We start from the raw sequence: 22,188 nt of genomic DNA on the forward strand, positions 1-22,188 counted from the left end.
GCAAGATATATGTATTCTTAATTTATTTATTATAGGCAAATAAGGATATGAATTGATGAAATTAAACAATTCAAATAATAATTGCCTTATATGTAGGAATTAGTTTAGTTTGTCTTAGATTGTTGAAATGTTACTATAATTGCAAATAATTCTTGATTTCTTCATAAATACTGTAATTGAAGTGTGCAGATGTTGAGACTCTTTAAGAGTTTCTAAATAGTATACTAAAGTGCTTCACTTCAGTATTCTGTTTGTCATTTTTCTAGCAAAAGCACAATTCTCTATATTTTATTCCATTCATGTTTTTATATAATCTGTCATAGCAAACATGTTCTCTTTTGTTTTTGAAATACTTACAAGATAGGTATCTAATATTGCTTATTTTTAAGATGCTAACACCTTTAACTCATTTATTTGAAACGTTGGAAATAAGGTAAATATAGTATTATGTATATTTTTCAAAAATTCTTGAAACCCTGCAAAACAAAAAGCAGTAAATAGTTATATTTCATACTCTAAGAAACTCATCACTGTAATAATAAAATAATATTTTTAAAGGAAAATAAAAGAATAATTAACATTTGAACATTTTAGTAAACAGATTACTCAGATATATCTGATGAAAAATCGGAAACATAGACAAGTAACATTAGAAAAGGAAAAATGTATTTCTTAAAAGGTGCAAGAGAACACACACAATCATATACTGACAAATTGAAAAATATATGTGAAGTGGATAATTTCCTAAGAAAACACAAATTTTCAAAATTAATTGAAGAAGTGAATAGCCTGATGAGGACTTTAATTACAGAATTCTTGGTATTGTAGAATTTTAGATCTAGGAAAGCCTTTCACAACTGTATGATAAAACTCTCATAATTTGTAAGTGAGAATGTTGAGGTCCAAAGTTTTTGTCGTCTGCTGAAAACATCCTATTAGCTTTGGAAATTAGAAGGTCATGGGTGATCCCTGTGGGATGAAAGTTTAGGGGATATGCTAGATGGCAAGAAGAAAAGAGGAGAGCAGGTAATAAAGAAGTTAAAGTGTAGCTTAATCTTTCAAGAAGTTTGACCACAATTGGAAAGAGAGAGAGAACAAACCAATGAGAACCAGTGAAAACAAACCAGAATAGACAGTTGGTTGGTTGGTTGAGCACAGAAACTTCAACAGATTTGCAGGCTAAGAGATCGAGTACATAAGATAACCAAAGGAAGATAATGTAGAGATGACTAAATATGGAATCAAGAGTAGTTATTATTTTTTGATATTAGATGTGAGAATAGTGGTTATCTTTGTGAGGCTTTGGGACTGGCAGGATGGAGATGCTCTAAATTTTTATCTTGATTACAGTTACATAGGTGTATGTATTTATACAAATGAATCAAGTTTTATTATAATATTTATTGTGGATTAAAATGCATATTTATTTATAAAAATTATTACTCTCTGTGCATTAGAAGATAATGTCAGTTTAAAAATTTAGCCCACCAAATAGTAGTTACTATGTATCAAATCTTTACAATAATCCTATGAGGTAGGTGCTATTATTATTCTCACTTTATAGTTGAGGAAGGGAGTCACAGATTTTAAATAACAGCCTGTAAATGAAGCATTATGTGAACCCAGAGAACGACACTGCGTGACTCTATTACACTATCTCCTGAAAGGGGAGGGGCCTGCATTGGAGAAGAAGGGAGTTGGTGGAATTAGGGAGAAATTTCAAGGTAGTTGGACTAGTGAAGATGAAGATATCAATAATATAGATGGTCTGCACCTCATCTGCACCTCATCAATTATGTAGAAGACAAGCCAGTTTGATATCACAGTAAGGAGGAAAGTTGGGGCTTGAGAAGGATGAAAAAGACTGTGAGGATTAGACTATGGAATGAGCACAAAATATTTTCAGAAGGCAGTAAAAGGTAGTCAAGAAAGTCTCAAGTTCTGGGATCAGAGACAACATTTTAACCCCTGCTTCCCACTCTTAACCAAGGGACATTGGCCAAGTTGCTTAGTCTCTCCAATGCCTCACACGTAAAATGGGGCTGGTGATCATCTGACCACATTTTATTTTGTTTTATATCACTAGAAAGTCCCTCTATCCCACTTTCTTCTTTTTAAATTTTGTGTACTATTTTTTGCATTTAATTTTTTCCATGATTTAGAATTGCCTTGTCAAACAAAAATTTTTTTAAAATTAGGATTTGAAGGTAATTACATTGAATACATTTATTGACTTGAGGGAGATTGACATTTGTATAATATTGTCTCTTAACTCATGTATATAATACAGTTTTCATTTATTCATGCCTTCTTTTGTCTTTAATTAAATGTTATAATTTTCTACACAAAATTCATGCATATTTTAGTAAAATTCATTCTAAGGTACTTTATAGTTTTTGTTTTTATTATGAATAGAACCTTTGAATTTATCTGATAATTGTCCCTTAACAATTTTGTTCTATATGTGCAATTTCTTTCTCGGCCCTTGAAGGGCTTACATTTTTTTGAAATTTTTATTTTGCTCTTACCCTATTGTCTCTGCTCACCCCTTTGTCCTTTGTTTGCTGGACTTTTCTCTTTTTTCTATGTTGGAGGATTCTCAAATTGTCTCATTATTCTTGGCTGTTTATTCATATATATAAGCAAGACCCTAAAAAGCGATCCATACCTCTGTGTGGGTGAGTGGGCTTTTGAAAGGTGGATTTCACAGTATGTTCATCAAAGATGAACCATTGTATGAGAGTTTTTTTTCCCTTTGAGGGAGAATATTAATCTCTGACATTCTGAAAGTAGAGGGGAAGGAGAGAGGAGAGGAGGAGGGTCCTATGGTTTAATACACCTACCCACTAGTGAGATTGGTATCTGACTTCAGAAACCAACCCATTCAGTTTCTCCGGAAACTAATCTTCCTTGTGACAGTGCCGAGCTGTGTTGACTAGAGAAGGAAACACAAAGTTTCAATTATTCTCTATGTAGATTTTTCAACCAACCATTCTTTTTCAGCCCCATATAGAACTGTGTCATCTTCTGTTTCTGGTCCCCACATTCAGAAGGTCCACAGAGTGAATAAGCTTTATTACAAGCAACATTTCTATTACCCACCCCCTGCCCCATCACCCTATAAGCAGGTAGTGTATAACTTTCTCTACCACTCTTTGTCAGTTAAACCTTCTTTCCTCAGAATCTTCTGAATTTGTCAACACCTTGAGTTCATGGTGTCTACTGCCTATAATTTTTTCTTTGTGACTTAATAACTTGATTATTTTAGTGTGGTTTGGGAGGTAGAAGAAAGACAAATCGGTAATGTTTAATTAAACATTTTGGACTACATTTTCCAAATAACATTGTTGCTAATATAGAAAAATTAGATTTGTATATTGATCTCAGTGTATAGGAAATAAAATTTTTATATGTTGATCTTGCATCCAATCACCCCATTGATTCTTTTTACTATTTCTAATAGTTTAAAAATGGATTATTTCGGGATTTTCTAATAAGTAGATATATTATCTGCAGTGACAACAATGTATATCTTTATTATTGTTTTTTCTTGTATTGTTTTGGTGAGAAACTTTTGTGCAACTTAGAATAATAAAAGTGATGGTAGACATCCTCCTTTTATTCATGACTGATGGACATTAATCTAGTATTTTACTATCACACATGATTTTCACTACAAGGTTTCAAAAGATGATCTTTATTAACTAAGACTATTCACTTCAATATATAATTTCCAAATCGCATTTTTAAAAATTATTATTTGGGTTCTGAATTATATCAAATGCTTTCACATTTATTAATGTGACCATATGATTTCTCTTCTTTAATCTATTAATGTAATAAATTGTGGGGAGGTCATTTTTGGTGTTGAATCACCCTGCATTACCGGACTCACTCTGATTTGATACTGATTTATTATCCTTTTACTGTATTTCCAGATATAATCTTTTATTTAGTAATTTCACATTTATGCTTGTAAGTGGAAGTGGCTTACAGCTTTCTTGCTCATTTCGATATCCATGTCATGCTAGCCTCCTTATAAAATGAGCTGGACACTTCTAATCTTTCTCTTTGACCTGGAAATGGTAATGTGAATTTGAATGTTGCTTATGCTTGTTAGAATTTGTCTGTTGGTGTAGGGAAAATGATACTGAAATGTTTCTGAATTTCTACTTTTTTTGAAGGACTATTTCTTCCATGATGACTCCACTTTATCTGTTATTAGTTTTATCTCTCATAATTTATGTTTTGCTAGAAAAATGTCCATTTTATGTAGCTTGTCAAGGATATATATATATAATCATATATATAATAACCAAATATATATATAACCATTTTAATTCCTAATCTTATTTATCTTGCTTTTTCTCTCACCTTTAAATATCATCACAGTGGCCAAGGTTTCGCTGCTTTATTGGTCTTTTAGAGTCAGCTTTGGCTTTATAGATGAATTTTACTGTTTTTTAAATTTTCTGTTTTGTTAATTTCCGATTTTATCTTTTTAAAATCTATTCCTCTGATTTCTTTAAGTAGCCCATTAATTTTCATCTTTCTTTTGTTTTCTATTTAAGGCTATAAATATTCTATTATCATAGTAAAATTTCACGTTTTCATATATATGCTGCTGTAATTGTGATTCAGTTATAAATAGTTTATAATTTAGAATATTGGTTTCTCTTTAATTATTTAAAAGCTTTTTCCTCCAAAAGGTACAGAATTTTAATTATGATTTCTGATTTTATTAAATTGTGGTCTGTGAAAATGTCCTGTATATTATAAACTTTCTTGAATTTATTTTATTTCACTTTCTATCCTAAGAGGTTCCATTTGTATATCAGAAATCTAGATATGCTCTGGTTTTTATGTATAATATTACAGAGAAAGAATGTTAACTACTTGTGTTTATTACATTATAATAATCAATATTGTTTTTCCTCCATTTTTGGTTACTTTCTGAGAGCTGTATGTTAAGTCCATCATTATAATTTTAGTTTGACAGTTCATCCTTGCAGTTTTCTCAGTTTTTGCTTCATATAATTTGAGAAATTATTATTGTTCTCATAAAGATGTGTTCCTTCTGTGTCTTCTTTGTGCCTCGCTCATTTTTTTAGTATGAAAAGTCCCTCTTCATCTCTTTTATTTTTCTCCCAATATTAATATTGTGACATCTCGTTTTAACATGTTAGTATTTGCATAAGCTAGCTCTTTTCATCTCTTTGCTCTCTATCTTCCTGTGTCAGTCTTTGGGTTTGAAGTATGTCACATAATTACATTACTGGAATTAGATTTTTTCATCCAATATGAAAGTTTCTAACTTTTAACCAGTAAATACAAAGTATTACTATTGATTATGATTTTTAATGTTTGGAATTATGTTCATTTTCTTACTTTTTTTTTCTATTTCTCATGTTTTCTAGTTTGTTGTCCTCTTGCTCACCTTTAATTGAACAGATAGATTTTTCATAGTTCAATTTTTTCTATTTTACAAAAGCATTGTTGTTATTTTTTGTGGTAACTGAAACATTGTTAACATAAATGTTCAAGTGAATTTTTCCATAATCTAGAATTAATCAGTATCTCATCCCTGAGAACAACAAAAAAGAGGTTTAGAATACTTTTATTTTCCTCTGTTCCCTTGCAACTCTCATCTTGGAACCCTTTCTGATATTATCTTCAATTTTATATCCACATGGCTATATTTTTAAAATTATATAAATTTATGTAAAATAAACATTTATTTAGACTTATTATCTTTTTAAAACTATTTACTTATTTATTTATTTTTAAATATTATTTTAAGTTCCAGGAGTACACGTGCAGGTTTGTTACACGTGGAGACTTACTACTTTCTTTGCTGTCTATCGCTCCTTTTATCTCATTCCCTCCTCTTGGACTTCTTATTGTTAGTGGTTTATATTGTCTAGCAATTCTTTCAAAGAGGATCTTGAGGTAATTAACTTCAAAGTTTCTTCCAGTTTAAAAAATATCTTTCTTTATGCCTCTCTCTTGAACAGTGGCTTGGCTGGGTGTAGAATTCTGTCTTCAAAGTTATTTTCTCTTAGAATGTTGAGAATCTCATTCTACTGCCTTCTTGTACCCTGGGTTGCTTGCAAAGAATCTGACGTCAATCTGATTCTGATTTCTTCGTCAGTATCTTTCTTTTTACTCTGATAGCTTTTAAGATTTATCTCTTTATTCTCTATTTTCACAGATTTCATCAAAATATATGTGCGCGTGCACGTGTGTGTGTGTGTGTGTGTGTGTGTGTGTGTGTGATCTTTAGTCTCTCCTACAGTCAGAATTTTTAAAGTTTGGAGAAAATTTTCTGTAATATTTCTTTAAATGCTACCTTTCCTCCGATTTTCCTGATTTCTGCCTTCTGGAAGTACTTTTAAACAGACTTCAGAACTTCTGTATCATCCATGCATCATGACTTTTCTACTTCCCGTGTCTTAATTCCTGCTCCCAATACCTAGCTTTGGGCTATGGTACACATCGTCAATCTGTTCTTTATATACTTTTGCTTTCAAGGAATTTCTCACAGTCTCTAGTCCATCGCAGTTTACTCTTCTTATTTTTTCCAGTTATTTTAAGCAATCTCTTCTATTGTGTCTAGGAATTTGGGAATTTGGTGTGAAGGATGTACTTGAGAGTGTTAGGTAAAAACAGTGCTCAGTTTGACAACTTAAATCCGTTTTCAAGTTTTGAAATATTTGCCAATAACATTCATCATCTGTGACACTGATGAGACCGGTTTGGGGTCTGGCAAGACAGGAAAATCAGAAGAATTGAATGATGAACTTGAGATGCTAATGAGTCTCACATTTGGAAAGGTGAACTGCGAGGCTTCGCCATAGTGGAAGTCAACACATGGAGACTTTTGAATAAAGAAAAACTGTAGGACCAAAAGTCACAATAGTGAGTCCAGTGATAGTGATAATTGAACAGTTGCCAAGATACGAACCTCTTTATGGAAAAGGAGATTCAGGGATTGAGGCTTGTAATGGAAAAAACCCTAGTACTGAGGGGATCTAAGGGATGGTTGATCACTGGGGGCTTACTGATGTGGCTTTGGGTTACGTAGGAGAAGAGATCAAACAATCCTGAGCCCTGAACAGTAAAAAGGCCTCTTTTATGGAAGCTGATGTGTCATTTGTGGAAAATAATGAAGTTCATTTGAAAATTGCTATTCATAAAAGTTGTATTGTAAAGACTATTTGCAACTTAGCCGATATAACATATCAGTAGAAAAATCAGTGTGTGTTTCCTTGTATGGAGTGTTTGATTTTCTTTTAAGTTCAGGGGTACATGTGGATGTTTGTTACACAGGTAAATGAGTGTCATGGGGTCTGGTTGGACAGATTATTTACACTTAGGTATTAAGCCAATACTCATTACTTATTTTTCCTGATCTCCTTTCTGCCTCCCTCCACCCTTTGATGGGCCCCAGTGTTTGTTGTTCTCCTCTGTGTGTCCATGTGTTCTCATCATTTAGCTCCCACTTTTAAGTAAAAACATGCAGTATTTGGTTTTCTGTTCCTAAGTTTGCTAAGAATAATGGCCTCCAGCTCCATCCATGTTCCTGCAAAGGACATAATCTCATTCTTATTTATGGCTGCATAGTATTCCATGTTGTATATGTACCATATTTTCTTTATTCAGTCTACCATTGATGGGCATTTGGGTTGATTCAGTGTCTTTGCTATTATGAATACTACTGCAATGAACATATACCTGAATGTGTCTTTAGAACAGAAAAATTTATATTCTGTTGGGTATATAGCCAGTAATGGGATTGCTGGGTCAAATGATATTTCTGTCTTTAGGTCTCTGAGGAATTGCCACACTGTCTTCCACAATGGCTGAACTAATTTACAATCCCATCAACAGTATATAAACCTTTCCTTTTATCCACAACCTCAGCAGTATTTGTTACTTTTTGACTTTTTACTAATAGCCATTCTGACTGATACGAGATGGTATCTCACTCACTATGGTTTTGATTTGCATTTCTCTTACTGGTCAGTGATGTTGAACATTTTTCATATGCTTGTTATCGGAGTGTTTGACTTTATACTAATTCTTCACATGATGAAGCGAAGTGTAGCTCCTTTTTTTTCTATTTTTCAAGATCATAGATTTTGCGATGCTCTTTATATATGGTTAGCTTTGCGACTTAAACCTCTTTGGTTCACATGTACACATTCCTTAAGTTGAAATAGCTTACCTCCGTATTTTGAGCAACTTAAGGTTAAATATTTATCCAGCTATTGTAGAATACTATTGTCTGAAGAAATAGGCCCTATTTCTTTAGTTACAATACATTTCCCTGTAGTCTGTGGCCATATTATTGTTCAAAGAGACGTGATTATTGAAATAAATGTCAGTGGCTCAAAATTACATGTGCTTCAATTTGTATTGGAATTAAAGTGAATATCAGGGGGTTGCAAAGTAATGAACACAATATACAGAAAGAAAATGTTAAAATCTCTGTCCTCAGACATTGAACACTTCATTATTTCTTATAAAATTTCAGTACACCAACACTTAGGGTCTAACATTGCAACGTATTTACAGTTTGATGTAACTCTTTATTGACAGTTTAAAAATAGAGATGGACTAGCTTTGCTAGCACATACAATTGCGTTGAACCAAACAGGTGGAGGAAAATGAAATGGTAACTAGTGACTTAGAAAGGTTAACTAGTCCTTGGATAGCAAGTGGAAGAGTTATCTTTGGAATTCAAATGGATTGGCGACTATAGATAAAAAATAAGCGAACTAGTCAACCTGAAGATATTTAAACCGTAAATTGGAAAAAAAATAAAAGTCTTAACGTGTCAAGAATAGGAGGAATTACAAATGGTTAAAGCTACTGCATTATACCTGAGACTAGAGTATAGGTATGAGGAAGTATTCAAGAAATCCATGATTTTATCATCTTTATAAGCAGAAACAAGTGCTACATAGATTTAAGTACTCCATGAAACAAGGATTCACATGCTGAGAAATTATTTTGTTTTACTGCCGCTTATAATAATGATGATAATAGTCATATTTGGTCGGGCACTTACTGTATACCTAGCACAGTGCTACTCAGCTTCTTAACATTATCTCTGATCATTTACACAACCTGGTGGATAAACATGCTGAGATTCTTTTTATAGGATTAGAAGAACTGGCAAACTAAGTCAACATCTAGTGAAATTTAACAAAATTAACAAATCATATGAATAATTTGGGTCAAAAAATTCTTGTAAGATATTCTGCATTAGCAGTGGATGGTGATAGAGATGAGAAGATATGGGTTATAGTTTTATTTCTTTGTAATTTTTTTTTTTTACAATTTTTTAAGTTCTACTGTGTTCGTTTTGCCATTTTCCATTTTTAAAAGCAGTAAGAATGAGAATGACTGACAAAGGAACAAATTAGTCCTGTTGCCGGTTCTGGTTTATAAAGACTTGCATTTCAACAAGATTTATAAAGAAATTATACCAACAGTGAAATAAGCAGCAACTTTTACCAAAATGAAGTTGCTGATCTTTTGCTGATGAGTCACAACTAATGATCAGCATATTCAAGGTAATTAAGTTACATGAAGAAAACTATCTATAAAATCTTAGCTCTGTACTGCTGGTGACATGATTAGCTTTTCAAAATTATTTGATTAGGATACACATTGCAAAGTAAGAGTATAGAAGCATTGTATTAAGTACTTTAAAATACATATGTTATTTTTGTACTATGTTATTAGCTAAAACTCATTTTGTACTTTGCTGTTACACCTTGAATATCATGCATGTAGAAGAGCAAAGTAATTTTTTCTTTTGAAAGGCTGTTACTCTTACAGATATAATTTTAACATCAACACAGATATAACAACAAAGAACGATTATCTGTTAAAAGAGAAGAATAAAGAATGTAGCCAAAATAATTATGCAAGATGTCTGTAATTTAAACCAAAGAAAAGAGCATTTTCTTAATTATATTTGTCAAAATTCAAGTAAAACAGTAATTTTAATCTCCCTTGAGTTCAAATTTACATTCAGGGTTCTTCTCATAAAAAATTAAGTGTGAAAATGGAATTAGACATTTTTTTCGATTGTAAATACTGTATAGAGCATAAAGACCACAGGGTTTATAATTTCTGTAAATAATTACTCTTGTCACTTGAGGAGAAGTAGGTATTTGAAATAAAAGCAATGAATCAGGGATTAACAGTCCTCTGAAGAACATATCATTTTCCCTCTCCCTGGTTCAGTGTGATTCTTTTTGTTTGTTTGTTTCCACAGAGTATCTGCACAACCACCACTGCATTTTTGCACTTTTTCTTCCTGGCTTCATTCTGTTGGGTTTTGACTGAGGCGTGGCAATCATATATGGCTGTAACTGGAAAAATTAGGACACGGCTTATAAGAAAACGCTTTTTGTGCCTTGGATGGGGTAAGCATATTGATATACCCTTTCGTGCTCTTCTCAAAATGACTCTGAACACATATTATAAAGTAGTCAAGAGTGATTAGACACAAGCTACTCTGTGTCTAATTTAATCTACGGAAGTGAAAATACATGAGCTGGTCAATTTTGAACATTCGTTGGTCATCTGGAACTTTAAAAGGAAGTAAGTATTGAATGCTCGTTTAGCTAGTCAGTTAACATTCAACAGTGCCTAGATAGTACGAGATGAGACCCGAGATACCTACACACAGAAAAACAGTGCTCTCTGTTAATATTTTCTGAAAGTGCAAAATACCTTAAAATTTTCAAAGCCTAATGTGTGATGGTTCACTAGGCATGTACTCCCACCAAGAAAACTTAGAAGACTTCATTTCAAGAAATCTCAAAGCAATTAAAGAATAAAGCAATTCATTTCACAGGGAGAACACCATTTAGAGAAGTAATGAAACCTCACAACTAGCCAACGTGATCCTCAAAAGTAGAAACAGAATTGCTGACAGACTGAGAATTAATTTTTCACTTGTGCTTATTAAGAAGTTTCTCTCAAATTGCCTCATGACATGGACATCTCAAAGATCTATATTATAGGGCCAATTCTACTGATAGCCTGGTTAATTTAAGAAGCTACTTTTAGAAGAAGCCCAAATATATAATAATATCTACCGTATTAGAAGACTGGCATATGGGAAGCTAAGAGGAACCTGGGAAATTACAAATAAGTGTACTTATAACAATTCCAGAATAATTTAGGCTAAAAAATATGATCAAGAACACTTAAATATTATTCATTAGGTTTCAGCAAGGTCTGTTATGTCTAATTAATATATTAAGACTTTATCCACAGACAAATGGAAAAGCAGTTAAGAACTTGAAGAGTAGGCCAGACATGGTGGTTCATGCCTGTAATCTTAGCACTTTGGGAAGCCGAGGCAGGTGGACTGCCTGAGTGCGGGAGTTCGAGATTAGCCTGAGCAACATTGCAAAACCCCATCTCTACCAAAATTGCAAAAAATTAGCCAGGAGTGATGGCACATACCTGTATTCCCAGCTATCAGGAGGCTAAGGTGGGAGGATTGCCTGAGCCTGGGAAGTGGAGGTTGGAATGAGCCAAGATCACACCATGACACTCCAACCTGTGTGGCAGACCCCATCTCACACAAACACAAAAGTTGAAGACTTTGTTCCACTTAGAATTTCATCAAATTTTTGTGTAAATTTCATGACAAAGGCCTTCTAAAGTTGAAGTAGTATTTAAATCAAGGGACACTTTTGCCATAAATTAGTACTATTCTAAGAAATACAGAATACAGGTGAAAGAACACATTTTTTGATGAAGAATAAAACATGGTGATTTTCAGAATTGGTGACTACCTTGTTTAAAATTATTACTAAAGATTTTGAGGAGAGAGTTCACCAACAATCTCCAGATTTACAGCTAATATTTAAACTAGGTAGCAAAAACCTAAACTGATGGTGCTAAAGTATCAGAAAGTTTATGGGTTGGCAGAATAGTGGTGTATGTGTTTCATTATGAACAAGTACAACATAATGAGTCTAGTAAAATTTAATCTAAATTGTATGAAATAAATACTATTAATTCTTCAGTTATAACCCATGAGGGATTTTTTTCCCTAATGAACTTGGTCCAATCAAAAAAATCAACAAATGACTTACGTGAAGGAAGAGGAGGAGGAGGAGGAACAAGAAGAGGAGAAACAGAAGGAGGAAAGGGAGGATAAGGATGAAGAAGGGACTATATATTTATAATTTTATATACATATATGTATGTGAAACTATATATAGTCACCAGTGTTCGTTTAACACTATGGTGTGTCCCTCTGAGATGTTTTCCATAGTTCTTGTCATTAAATATCATGAAGGAATGTGATGTCACTAGAGAAGGCTCACAGAAGAAAGAGAATAGCATCAAGTATGTGAAATGATAGTAAGAAAGAAGATGGGCAGAGGAGATACAAGAAGATAATTAGATGATGGATTTTTCAACCAGAAAAGGCAAACATGATCTTCCTGAAAAGAAGGCATAACCAAAACTTAAAAAAAAAAAATCTTTAAACAGTGTAGATTAGAGACTCTACCAAAACACAGGGAGGTTCCATTGAACTTGAATGAGGTAAGTGTAATTCCCATAAATGTAAACTTAAAGAAGATGCTAGCTCAGAATTGGTACAGGTATGTAGGTAATTGAACTCTCTGTTTCTACATTCTTGTTACTATAAGCAAATTATAAAGAAAGCATTAACTGATAAGATTTATATTTTTTTCTGTCTTATTATAAGTACAACTTGATGTGGATCAATATGTGGCCAATGGAATGTTCCACTTCACTGATATTACATCACACCAGAACATCCAGTTTTTGCCTTTCTGATTTTATAACTATAAATTTCTTTTATAACAGTGTAAACCCCTAGGGAAAAAAATAACTTAAAAAATGTACTAAATCTCTGTTATTACTTCCATTTAAACCCATGTCAAATGTGGTGGTAACCTAGCAACAACAGAGAAGTGCAGTAAGTTAAAAGCTCGGCTACCTCTCTCATATTTTTAAACTTGAAAGAAATTTTGTAATAGAAACATACCTTGTGAAGTGACTCATCCAAAGATAGTTTCTCTGATTTAAGCATCTGGAGTTTGCTCTGGCTTTTCTTAGGCCAGTATGCATAGTGGTTATAGCTAAATATGAATGTGTGACATTGCTTTTCTTGCAGGTTTACCAGCATTAGTAGTGGCCACATCTGTAGGCTTCACCAGAACAAAAGGATATGGCACTGATCACTAGTAAGTCCATCCACAGTGATAAATCATGTTTATAATTTAACAAATCATCGAAGAGTCTTGGTTGGCACTGCTGATGGCTTGCATTTTGTCATGGAATCATTAACAATGGTAGAAATTGCATTAGTAAGGAACAAAACAAGGTAGCTTAAATCTACAAAAGTTAAGAAGTAAATGTTGTGGCACTGTTCAGAATCTTTGTTTCAGTTTCCCATTTCTTAATAAGACCAGCATATTTGGCTTTTAAAATATTTCAGTAGTTATTGTGCATGCCCAATCTCAAATAAATTGAGAACTGGATAAGTCTTGACATACTTACTTTTTAGAATGTGATGCTGCTATGAGCTTCTAATTCCATTAATGATAATGTATATTGTTATTAACCAAGTTTTGTCATGTTAGTTCAAGTTTTGTTGCTATGTTAGGGCAATGCATACTAACAATTATAGATCAAGGGAACCAATGGATTTTACATTAGAAAATACTTGGACTATGCAAGAAATTAAAAGGGAGAAAAGTTATATGATATCAGCTTATTTTATAGTGGTAGTGCTGATAAATTCTATGAGAGAATTTGTGGTAAAGTTTAAATTTAACATTTTAAATCTAAACAATGCACTTTCATGTTTTATTTTATCTGCTTCCAAGTTGAGGAGGCAATTAAGAAGTGGGGAAAGAGATGCACATCTTATTAACAGTATATGTTTTAAAGCATGATGTTCTGTTTAATTATTTTGGGTTTGAGGTAGGAATCACTGCTAATTAGGCCCTCTGGTAGGTTCGTACAAATTGTAAACATACTGAGAGATATTATTTCACCTGTTTATCCTAAAGAAACTTCTGAAAAGTTTAAGAAGCTCGTATCATCAGAGCATTTTTATGCAATCTATATTATTTTTAAAAATTCTGATAGCATAGATGGCAGAGTACTGGCTACTACAGCACTATCACCTTAATTTATTACTTTTTACAATAGCATAATTATTGGTATACATCTATTTTTGGAAAGTCACTGTATTGGGAATATGGGAATAAGCAAGATTATATATATGATGGTTCCTACTTTCAAAGAGTTCATAATTAAAGTGCAATACAATACAATAAGTAATGCATTTATTTTATAACTATAAATTTTTATAACAGTGCAAACTCCTAGGGAAAAAATAAAAGATATACTGAATCTCTATTAGTATATCTTGAAAGATATACTAAACCTCAGTTTGAAGATTAGTATACACAAAATTACAGTGGGAATTTAGTGGCAGAGATTAGTTTACAGAAACATACAGTGGGAATTTAGTGGCAATCTTAGAGACACAATCTAAAGTATTCTGTGAGACTAAGGTGTTTTCTCCAGGTATATTATTTAAAAATAGATATTAAAATGGAAAAGTACATTTTTATCTTTCTGCTGTTATGTCGAGGAACAATAACTAAATGCAGACTTTGAATATACATACACATATTTGTATATATATGCTAATATAGTATTTCTTTGTGTACATATATAATTAATTACTAGGTAAATGTGTTTAAGGTATAATTTACATACAGTAACATTCACCCTATGAAGTGTATAGTTCTGTGAGTTTTGAGAAATACGTAAGTCATGTAACCACCATCACAATTAATATAGAGCAGTTTATTGTTAGAACAGATACAGAGCAGTTACTGTTCATTGTTATTACTTTTAAAGGCAGCATGCTGATTCTGTAAACTGAGAAGAAATAGTGCAAGGGTCAAACGTCAAAAAACAGGTGCATGAAATGGTGGTCATGACTCTGCATCAGCAGGCCCTCAACGCTTCCCTCATTTTTACTTTCCTGGATTCTGCATGGGCAGATGTGCCACCCTGCAAAGCCCCCAGTGTCAGCCCCATTCCCTCTGCATTTCCCTCTGCTGTGAGAAACTGTTTCTTCCCAAATCGATTATCTTGTCTCTATCAATGCAAACCTGTATCTCTTGGTGAATTTAGTCATTGAAACAAACACAGCTGCATTTATTTTTATTCAAAAGCTTATCTTTAGGGAATGTTCTTAGTAGTCTGGTGAAAAAGTAAAATTAGAAGAAAAATAGCATGCAAATGTAGCTTACCCATTCCCTGCAATGATGGCTTTTAAACCAATTTCTCCCAATATTTCAATGGCCTCAAGGAAGAGCAGGTAAATGGCACATCTAAAACTCTAAAAAAAAAATACACTGTTCTTGCTTTAAAGTACATTTGAAAAAATCCATAATGGATATAAAGCAGCATTTTATAAAATGTAAATAATACTCACCTTTGTATTGAAAGTAAATACAGAAACCTCACTGCAACAGTAATTTGTCTAAAATGTTTCAACTGCCTGAAAGTAAATCCTTATAATAAAACTGTTTCAGTTAGACATATATAGTATTTCTTACTCATGAAATGATATAATTCTAGTTTTTTCTATATCTTCTATGTATTTTTTTTATTACAAATCTTTAACATGTGCCAAAATTCCAAGGCTAAATGTATAGTCTAAGTTGTTTGTATCACACTTTAGTGGTCTCATACTTGTCACTAATTTTTGTTAGTTCTTATCTAATGTTATTTTCAGCTGCTGGCTCTCTCTTGAAGGAGGACTACTTTATGCTTTTGTGGGACCTGCAGCTGCTGTTGTCCTGGTAAACATCGAAATCAACTTATTTTGTTTTCTTAGGAAAAAAAAAAGACTAATTTCTTTCAATCAGAGTGGCAATTTTGATAATGTAGTTCTTGTGTAGAAATTTTAAAGTTCAATGGACTATTATTCTGATTGAATATCAATTGTTATTCAGTCTTTTATTATTCTAAAATATTCATATTTTGAATACTGAAGACTATTAAACTGGGAGTATGGTATTTCTCTTACAGTAATTTCAGATTTGTGAAGAAGTTTGAGTAAGTGTTAATGAATTCTTCCTCTTTAATGTATAGAATCTCATCATTTACCATAATCTCACCTTTACAGTATTCTGTATAATACATATGGTTATTAATAGGGAAATCTCTTTAAGGTTGTCCCTGTCAAATATCTAAAGGAAATATATTCTAAACCTCAGTGATACTGACATTTTGGATCATATGTTTGTTTGTTGCAGAGGCTTTTTTGTGTGTTTTAGCAGGTTCGGCAGCATCCTTCTTCCCTACATACTACATACCAGTAGTACCCCCTAGTCATAACACTCAAAAATATCTTCAGACATTTTCCGATGGTCCCTAGGGGTCAAAATCATCCCTGTTTAAGAATCACTGCCATATGTTATAGATAAGGATTTTAAATTTCTCTTTTGAAGCCAAAAAATAATTGTTTAAAATTTTAAACTATGGTAATGTGAAATATTTCCTTCCAATTTGCCTTTCTCTTTGTCTGTTTGGATTTATTGATTACAAATTTTTCTTGCCCAGTGCATCTTTAAAGAAAATAAGGGAGGAAAGAAACAGTCTAAATTAAATACAAATATTCATATTGCTGTACAATTATATTTCTAATTGGAAAGTTACTCTTTGGTTTCTTGAATGATTCATTCAAAAAATTGGAACGTAGTGACATGTTACTAATTCTGATGTCAGTTTTTTCTTCCTTTAAGCTTGTTCTCCCTCCACTAAGCTGTAACAGGGAGCAGAAACTGTCCATAATTTGCAAGAAAAATAAAATCAAAGCAAGAATCTTAGAGCACAAGGAAATCAAAACTATTAGACACCTTTTTGTCTGCTGCATTGAATTTTTATTTAATCAACTGAATTATTTCCCTAAGCTTCTAGATTAATGCCCATATAACACTAAAATGGAGAAACAGAGTATGTATATAATTGAAACACCAAAGTATGGTCTTTGGAGGGGTGACAAATTCCCTTATGATTAAGTTGTAGATTACTAGAATCCATAGAATACACTTTTTCTCTTAGTTTAAATAATGAGAGTTACATAGATGAATAAGTATTCTCTTGATTAAATGGTGTCTTGTCAGGAAACTATGAAGAGTGACTCTTCCTAGGTCCATACTTAATAGGTATGTTTTGCATCTTCCTTACATTAGCAACTGGACACATTTTCGCTTTATATTCACCATCTTCATTGGCAGCAGGGCAGGGTTACACCAAGATTGGAAAGAGGCAAGAAAGGCAAAAAGAAGAACATATTTTTCATTTACTTATTGGACTGGATTCCCTGATCAGAAAGTGTTGGTAGATTAGAGAACTGTGGGGGCTCATGGTAAGCTGGTATGAATAGAAATCTATGCAGTTTTTACAGTTTTACTTGAAAAAGGAAAAATAAGTGTGATTTCATTTCATGTCATGCAAAAAGACTTTTTAAGTGAGAATAAGAAAGTCTTAGAAAGAAAATGATAGAACTGTACACTAGAGCATATTTTAAAAATTAGCACTAGTGTCCACTGTGAAAAAGATTCTGGTGAATTGAATAGGCTTTCCTTTCTGCCTAGAAAAGCATGGTACATCAAAATGCTCCCCTTCCACAGAAGAGAATAACCACACAGCATGAGGAATTTAGGCATTCTGTCCTCTGTGTTGGGAATAATGACAAATCATCAGCACCTTTTGCTGCCAGGGCTCACCCTAGCCTCATGCTCTACGATTCAGAATCTCCTGGCTCGCAGGCATAGGGTAAAACTCATTTAGCCAAATGATTTTACTCAGGGTTGACTCAGACAGAAGAATGCCAGATTGGTATAGTATGGTACCATTTAAAAGTCAGGCAATTGAAGGTTAATTTCCCCAGTGTTAACTGCAAAGCATGGAAATTAAATGAACTTAATGTACTTTACAACTTTAAAGTAGCACACCACTGTTAAATTGTTCCGTATGCCTCTGTGCACTTATAAAATGTTTGAGAGTGCTTCATACCACTACTACTGATACGGTGGTTATGAATTGATAAAAATAGGATTTTCAGGAGAAACAGGGACCTGATTCCCTTCAATATCATTGAAAGGTCAACTTTGTTTCTGTTTGACAGGTCAACATGGTGATTGGCATTTTGGTATTTAATAAACTTGTTTCCAGAGATGGAATCCTAGATAAAAAGCTCAAACACAGAGCCGGGTAAGCTGCAATTGGTGGATTTTGAAGGTTATTTACCAGTGAATCCTGTACTCCAATTTCAGACCATCACTGACTGCATTTGACTATGCCTTGAATTTTGTTATTGATGTACTAGTGTGTCCGGTAGATTCTGCCATATAAAAGTTTCCAATGTGCTATTTTTAAGTAATATGACCAAAAATCTAAAAATACTATACCAGGCCATTAGGAAATTTGGAGTGTATTTGTGCATATTGCCTGCTTGTCAGATAAGAACATTAAACGTTGAGGCTAGACTTACAATGGTTGTCGTTAGGTAAGGGTTTTCAAAGCCTTCCTCGTTTTGGTCACAAAGGTCGGGAGGTAGATTGAACACAGTGTTGGTATGTGACAGAGCAGAATCAAAACAAGCAAACCTAAACAGGGCAAAATACTATATTTTCTTTGACTAATTTTATATATCAGGAAAAAATCTTCACTTGGAATAATCACTTATCAAGCACTATTTGTGTGTGTCTTATATTTTCATTCTTTATGACATTTTTAATTTAACTGGCTAAAAAGAGTTATTCATAATTTTCACACTTTAACCTCTTATAAAACTTAGAAAAGCATCTCCCTTAATTTTACTGTTATTATAATATATAAATATCTGATGACTTATTGTATGTTATCATATATATCTGGCCAGGCACGGTGGCTCACACCTGTAATCCCAGCACTTTGGGGGACCGAGGCAGGCAGATCATGAGGTCAGGAGATCTAGACCATGGTGAAACTCAGTCTCTACTAAAAATGCCATAAAATTTGCGGGATGTGGTGACGGTTGCCTGTAGTCCCAGCTACTCGGGAGGTTGAGGCAGGAGAATGGCGGGAACCAGGGAGGTGGAGCTTGCAAAGAGCTGAGATCGCACCACTGCACTCCAGCCTGGGTGACAGAGCGAGACTGGGTCTCAAAAAAAAAAAAAAAAAAAAAAAGATGTATGTGTGTGTGTGTATATATATATATATAATGTATTATATATTATATATATCTATATTTTATATATATAATGACAGTAATGTCTCATATCTAGATTGTTAGTAGCTTTTTAAGGTTATGTCATCCTTTATCATATCAATTTGTTGCCACTTGAATGAAATATTAATGCCTTTGATTTTTTTCTTTGTGACCTTCCCTATAAAAAGTTTCCAGCTTTCTCCTTTCCATTGAACTGTACCCTCATTCAAAACTTACCCATGTAATATTCTTTTCTTCCATAATTTATGGTATTATTTAATAGTCACACTAATTGATCAGTTACTTGTAAAATTTTAAGTCCTTTGTGTTCTTATAACTTATGTAATGATTTATATAATAAGATAATCTGAGTATTTCTTTTCCCTAGCAAAAGACTAAATTTAATGGCTTTTAATATAAAAATTTGATATCATTTATCTCAAACACTAGAACTGCCATAGTGTAATAAAAACATCACTGAAAGTTTCTTCCTGAGGGGAGGTCACTTCTCTCATTTAGAGATTTTTTTCACAGCAGGTGAGTTTCTATAACATCCTTAAATATGTAGACTTGAACGTAGTACAAACACAACTCTCTAGATCATTTGAACACAAAATTTTCACACAATTACTTTTGTTATTATGCCACATGTGGTGGGAATTGGAGTAAGCTTCTTCAGTTATTTCTGTCCAGATTAATCATGTAAGAATATACTGATCAGACTGAGTACTGGGATAGAAACTCAGTTCTGCTGCTAGTAGTAGTATAAACTTACATAATAGTAGTATAAACTTACATAATTTAAACAACCTCAATAATAAAATGGGAACTTTAGTGGTTAAGATAAACCTCTGCAATTTACTAGCTATGTCTATGTGCCTTTGGGCATGTTACTTTTTGCAGCTCAGTCTCCTCATCTGTTAAATGGGGAAAATAACTCATGCCTCATAGAGTATATGAAAATATAATGTGTATAAAGCACACATTAGAGAATCTAGCATATAGCAAGCATTCACTCAACAGTGGACTGCTCTTCTGAGAAGCCAACCTGAACAGATGAGGTTGTTTTGGAAGGTCTCTAACTATCAATCAAGAATCCATGATTCCACCATCCATGACATGAAGGTCAAAAAAAGAGATAAGATCATTGAAATGAATATGATGTTGAAGATTTATTAAATTCATAGTATTTTTTCTTATTTAATTATTTTATGTGTAAAGCCCAGTTTAATTCATATAGCTCTTTATAAGAGATCATATAGGTTTAGAAGAAATGACAATAGTGTCATATTATGAATTTAGAAATTATCCATTTCAATCTACATATTAACAAATAAGTTATTCTAAACATATTCTTCGAAGTTACATATGTTTCACTGGCAAAACTGAATCGGTATTTTTCTGGGTCAAAGGTCACTGCTAGAGAAACAGAAATGTTAACTTATGTTATAAAAGCAGAATGTTGGCTACTGTCCAAAGCAGAAAAGAACTATTAACAAATTAATTACTTTAGATTTTCAAACTGTATTTCTAATATAAAGTACTATTTTAGCTTAAGCAAATATAGATTGAAATTGGTACTCCATTCCAAAGTGCAATTGAAGGAAATTTTTGGAAGCTATAGAGGTTTGAATAATTTTAGTTCACAGAAAAGTAGTGAGGACAGTGAAGAACAGTCCCCAGTGAAGAAGAAATAATCAAAATTAACTAAAGAAGCATTAAGCAGGAAGCTAATCGGTTGACTTGACAACCAGTCCTCTTAATTGTGAAAATCATTTCAGCTTATTTGAATATACACATATATCAAGCATTTCTTTTACAACTAGGTTGTTATTTAAAACCAAATATTGTACCAAGATGTTCCTTCTCCCATTTTTTCTGTTTCTTTGTTCCCTTTCTTCTTTTTTATAATCAGTTATTAGAAACAGCCAACCATATAGTTTGTGCTCAATAAATATTTGTAAGGAATTAATAAGTGAATGTTTAATAAATAATACAATAGCTTAACAAGTTTTATAATACCCAAACTAGATTAATATTTTTTCTACTGAAATTCTTTTTTCTTTTTAAATTTTAAGTTCAGGAGTACAAGTACAGGCTTGTTACCTAGATAAACTTGTGTCACAGGGATTTGTTGTACAGATTATTTCATACTGAGGTATTAAGCCTAGTACCCATTAGTTTACCAACAAGAAATTTATTGTAAATACAACACATCTTAAATAAAATGATAATCAGAATGAATGAAATCAGGATAAAAATGGCATGTATATTTTTAGAACAGCTTCAGCAGACAATTTAAGTTTCTCTGTTTTTCTGCAGTGGAACTTTCTTGTCTACTGTCTTAAACTTCTTTGTCTTACCTACCTGAAACTAAGGAAACTGAGTTACTAGTACCCTTTACAAATTTCATGTGATTTTTTTTAAAGAGAGGCTGGCACATTTCCTTTCCAGGGAATATTTTATGTTATTAACAATAAATCAGTCAGACTTTTTTTCTTTAAACAAAAGAGAAAAATAACATGGAGAAGGGAACTAGAACCTGTAGATTTTAAGATCCACAGTAATAACTGGAGTAGACAGAACGACCTGAAGAGAAATGTGTGTAAAGTTTTTCTATTTAATGTGACTTTGCTTCTATAATGTGATCCTACCCTGGTGCCCTGGTGGATATATTGGTTAAATTTAAATGTATGGACAACTCAAATTTTTTTTTTTCTACTGTTTGAACTTTTAATTTTATAAATGCGTAATGTCTTCTATAATAAAGAAACAAGATCTTATTTTTCAATGCAACAACCAATTTAGCATCTAGACTATGTGTTTTTCATATTATATTAATTTCCATAGTGGTCACATAAACTAGGAAAAAACATTGCATGTCTCTA

General features: G+C 32.7%; 1 protein-coding gene across 2 annotated transcripts in view; it reads left to right on the forward strand.

Moving 5' to 3' along the window:
- ADGRB3 (adhesion G protein-coupled receptor B3) overlaps positions 1–22,188 on the forward strand; it is a 783,011-nt gene that overhangs the window by 707,714 nt on the left and 53,109 nt on the right. For both annotated transcript variants that reach the window (XM_010371613.2, XM_010371622.2), the window contains 4 exons: positions 10,292–10,442; positions 13,187–13,256; positions 15,836–15,902; positions 18,236–18,321. In XM_010371613.2, coding sequence (XP_010369915.1) covers positions 10,292–10,442; positions 13,187–13,256; positions 15,836–15,902; positions 18,236–18,321 — 374 coding nt within the window. The remainder of the gene's footprint in view (positions 1–10,291; positions 10,443–13,186; positions 13,257–15,835; positions 15,903–18,235; positions 18,322–22,188) is intronic.

The sequence above is a fragment of the Rhinopithecus roxellana genome, chromosome 4 (genome assembly GCF_007565055.1).
Source record: "Rhinopithecus roxellana isolate Shanxi Qingling chromosome 4, ASM756505v1, whole genome shotgun sequence".
NCBI lineage: Eukaryota > Metazoa > Chordata > Mammalia > Primates > Cercopithecidae > Rhinopithecus > Rhinopithecus roxellana.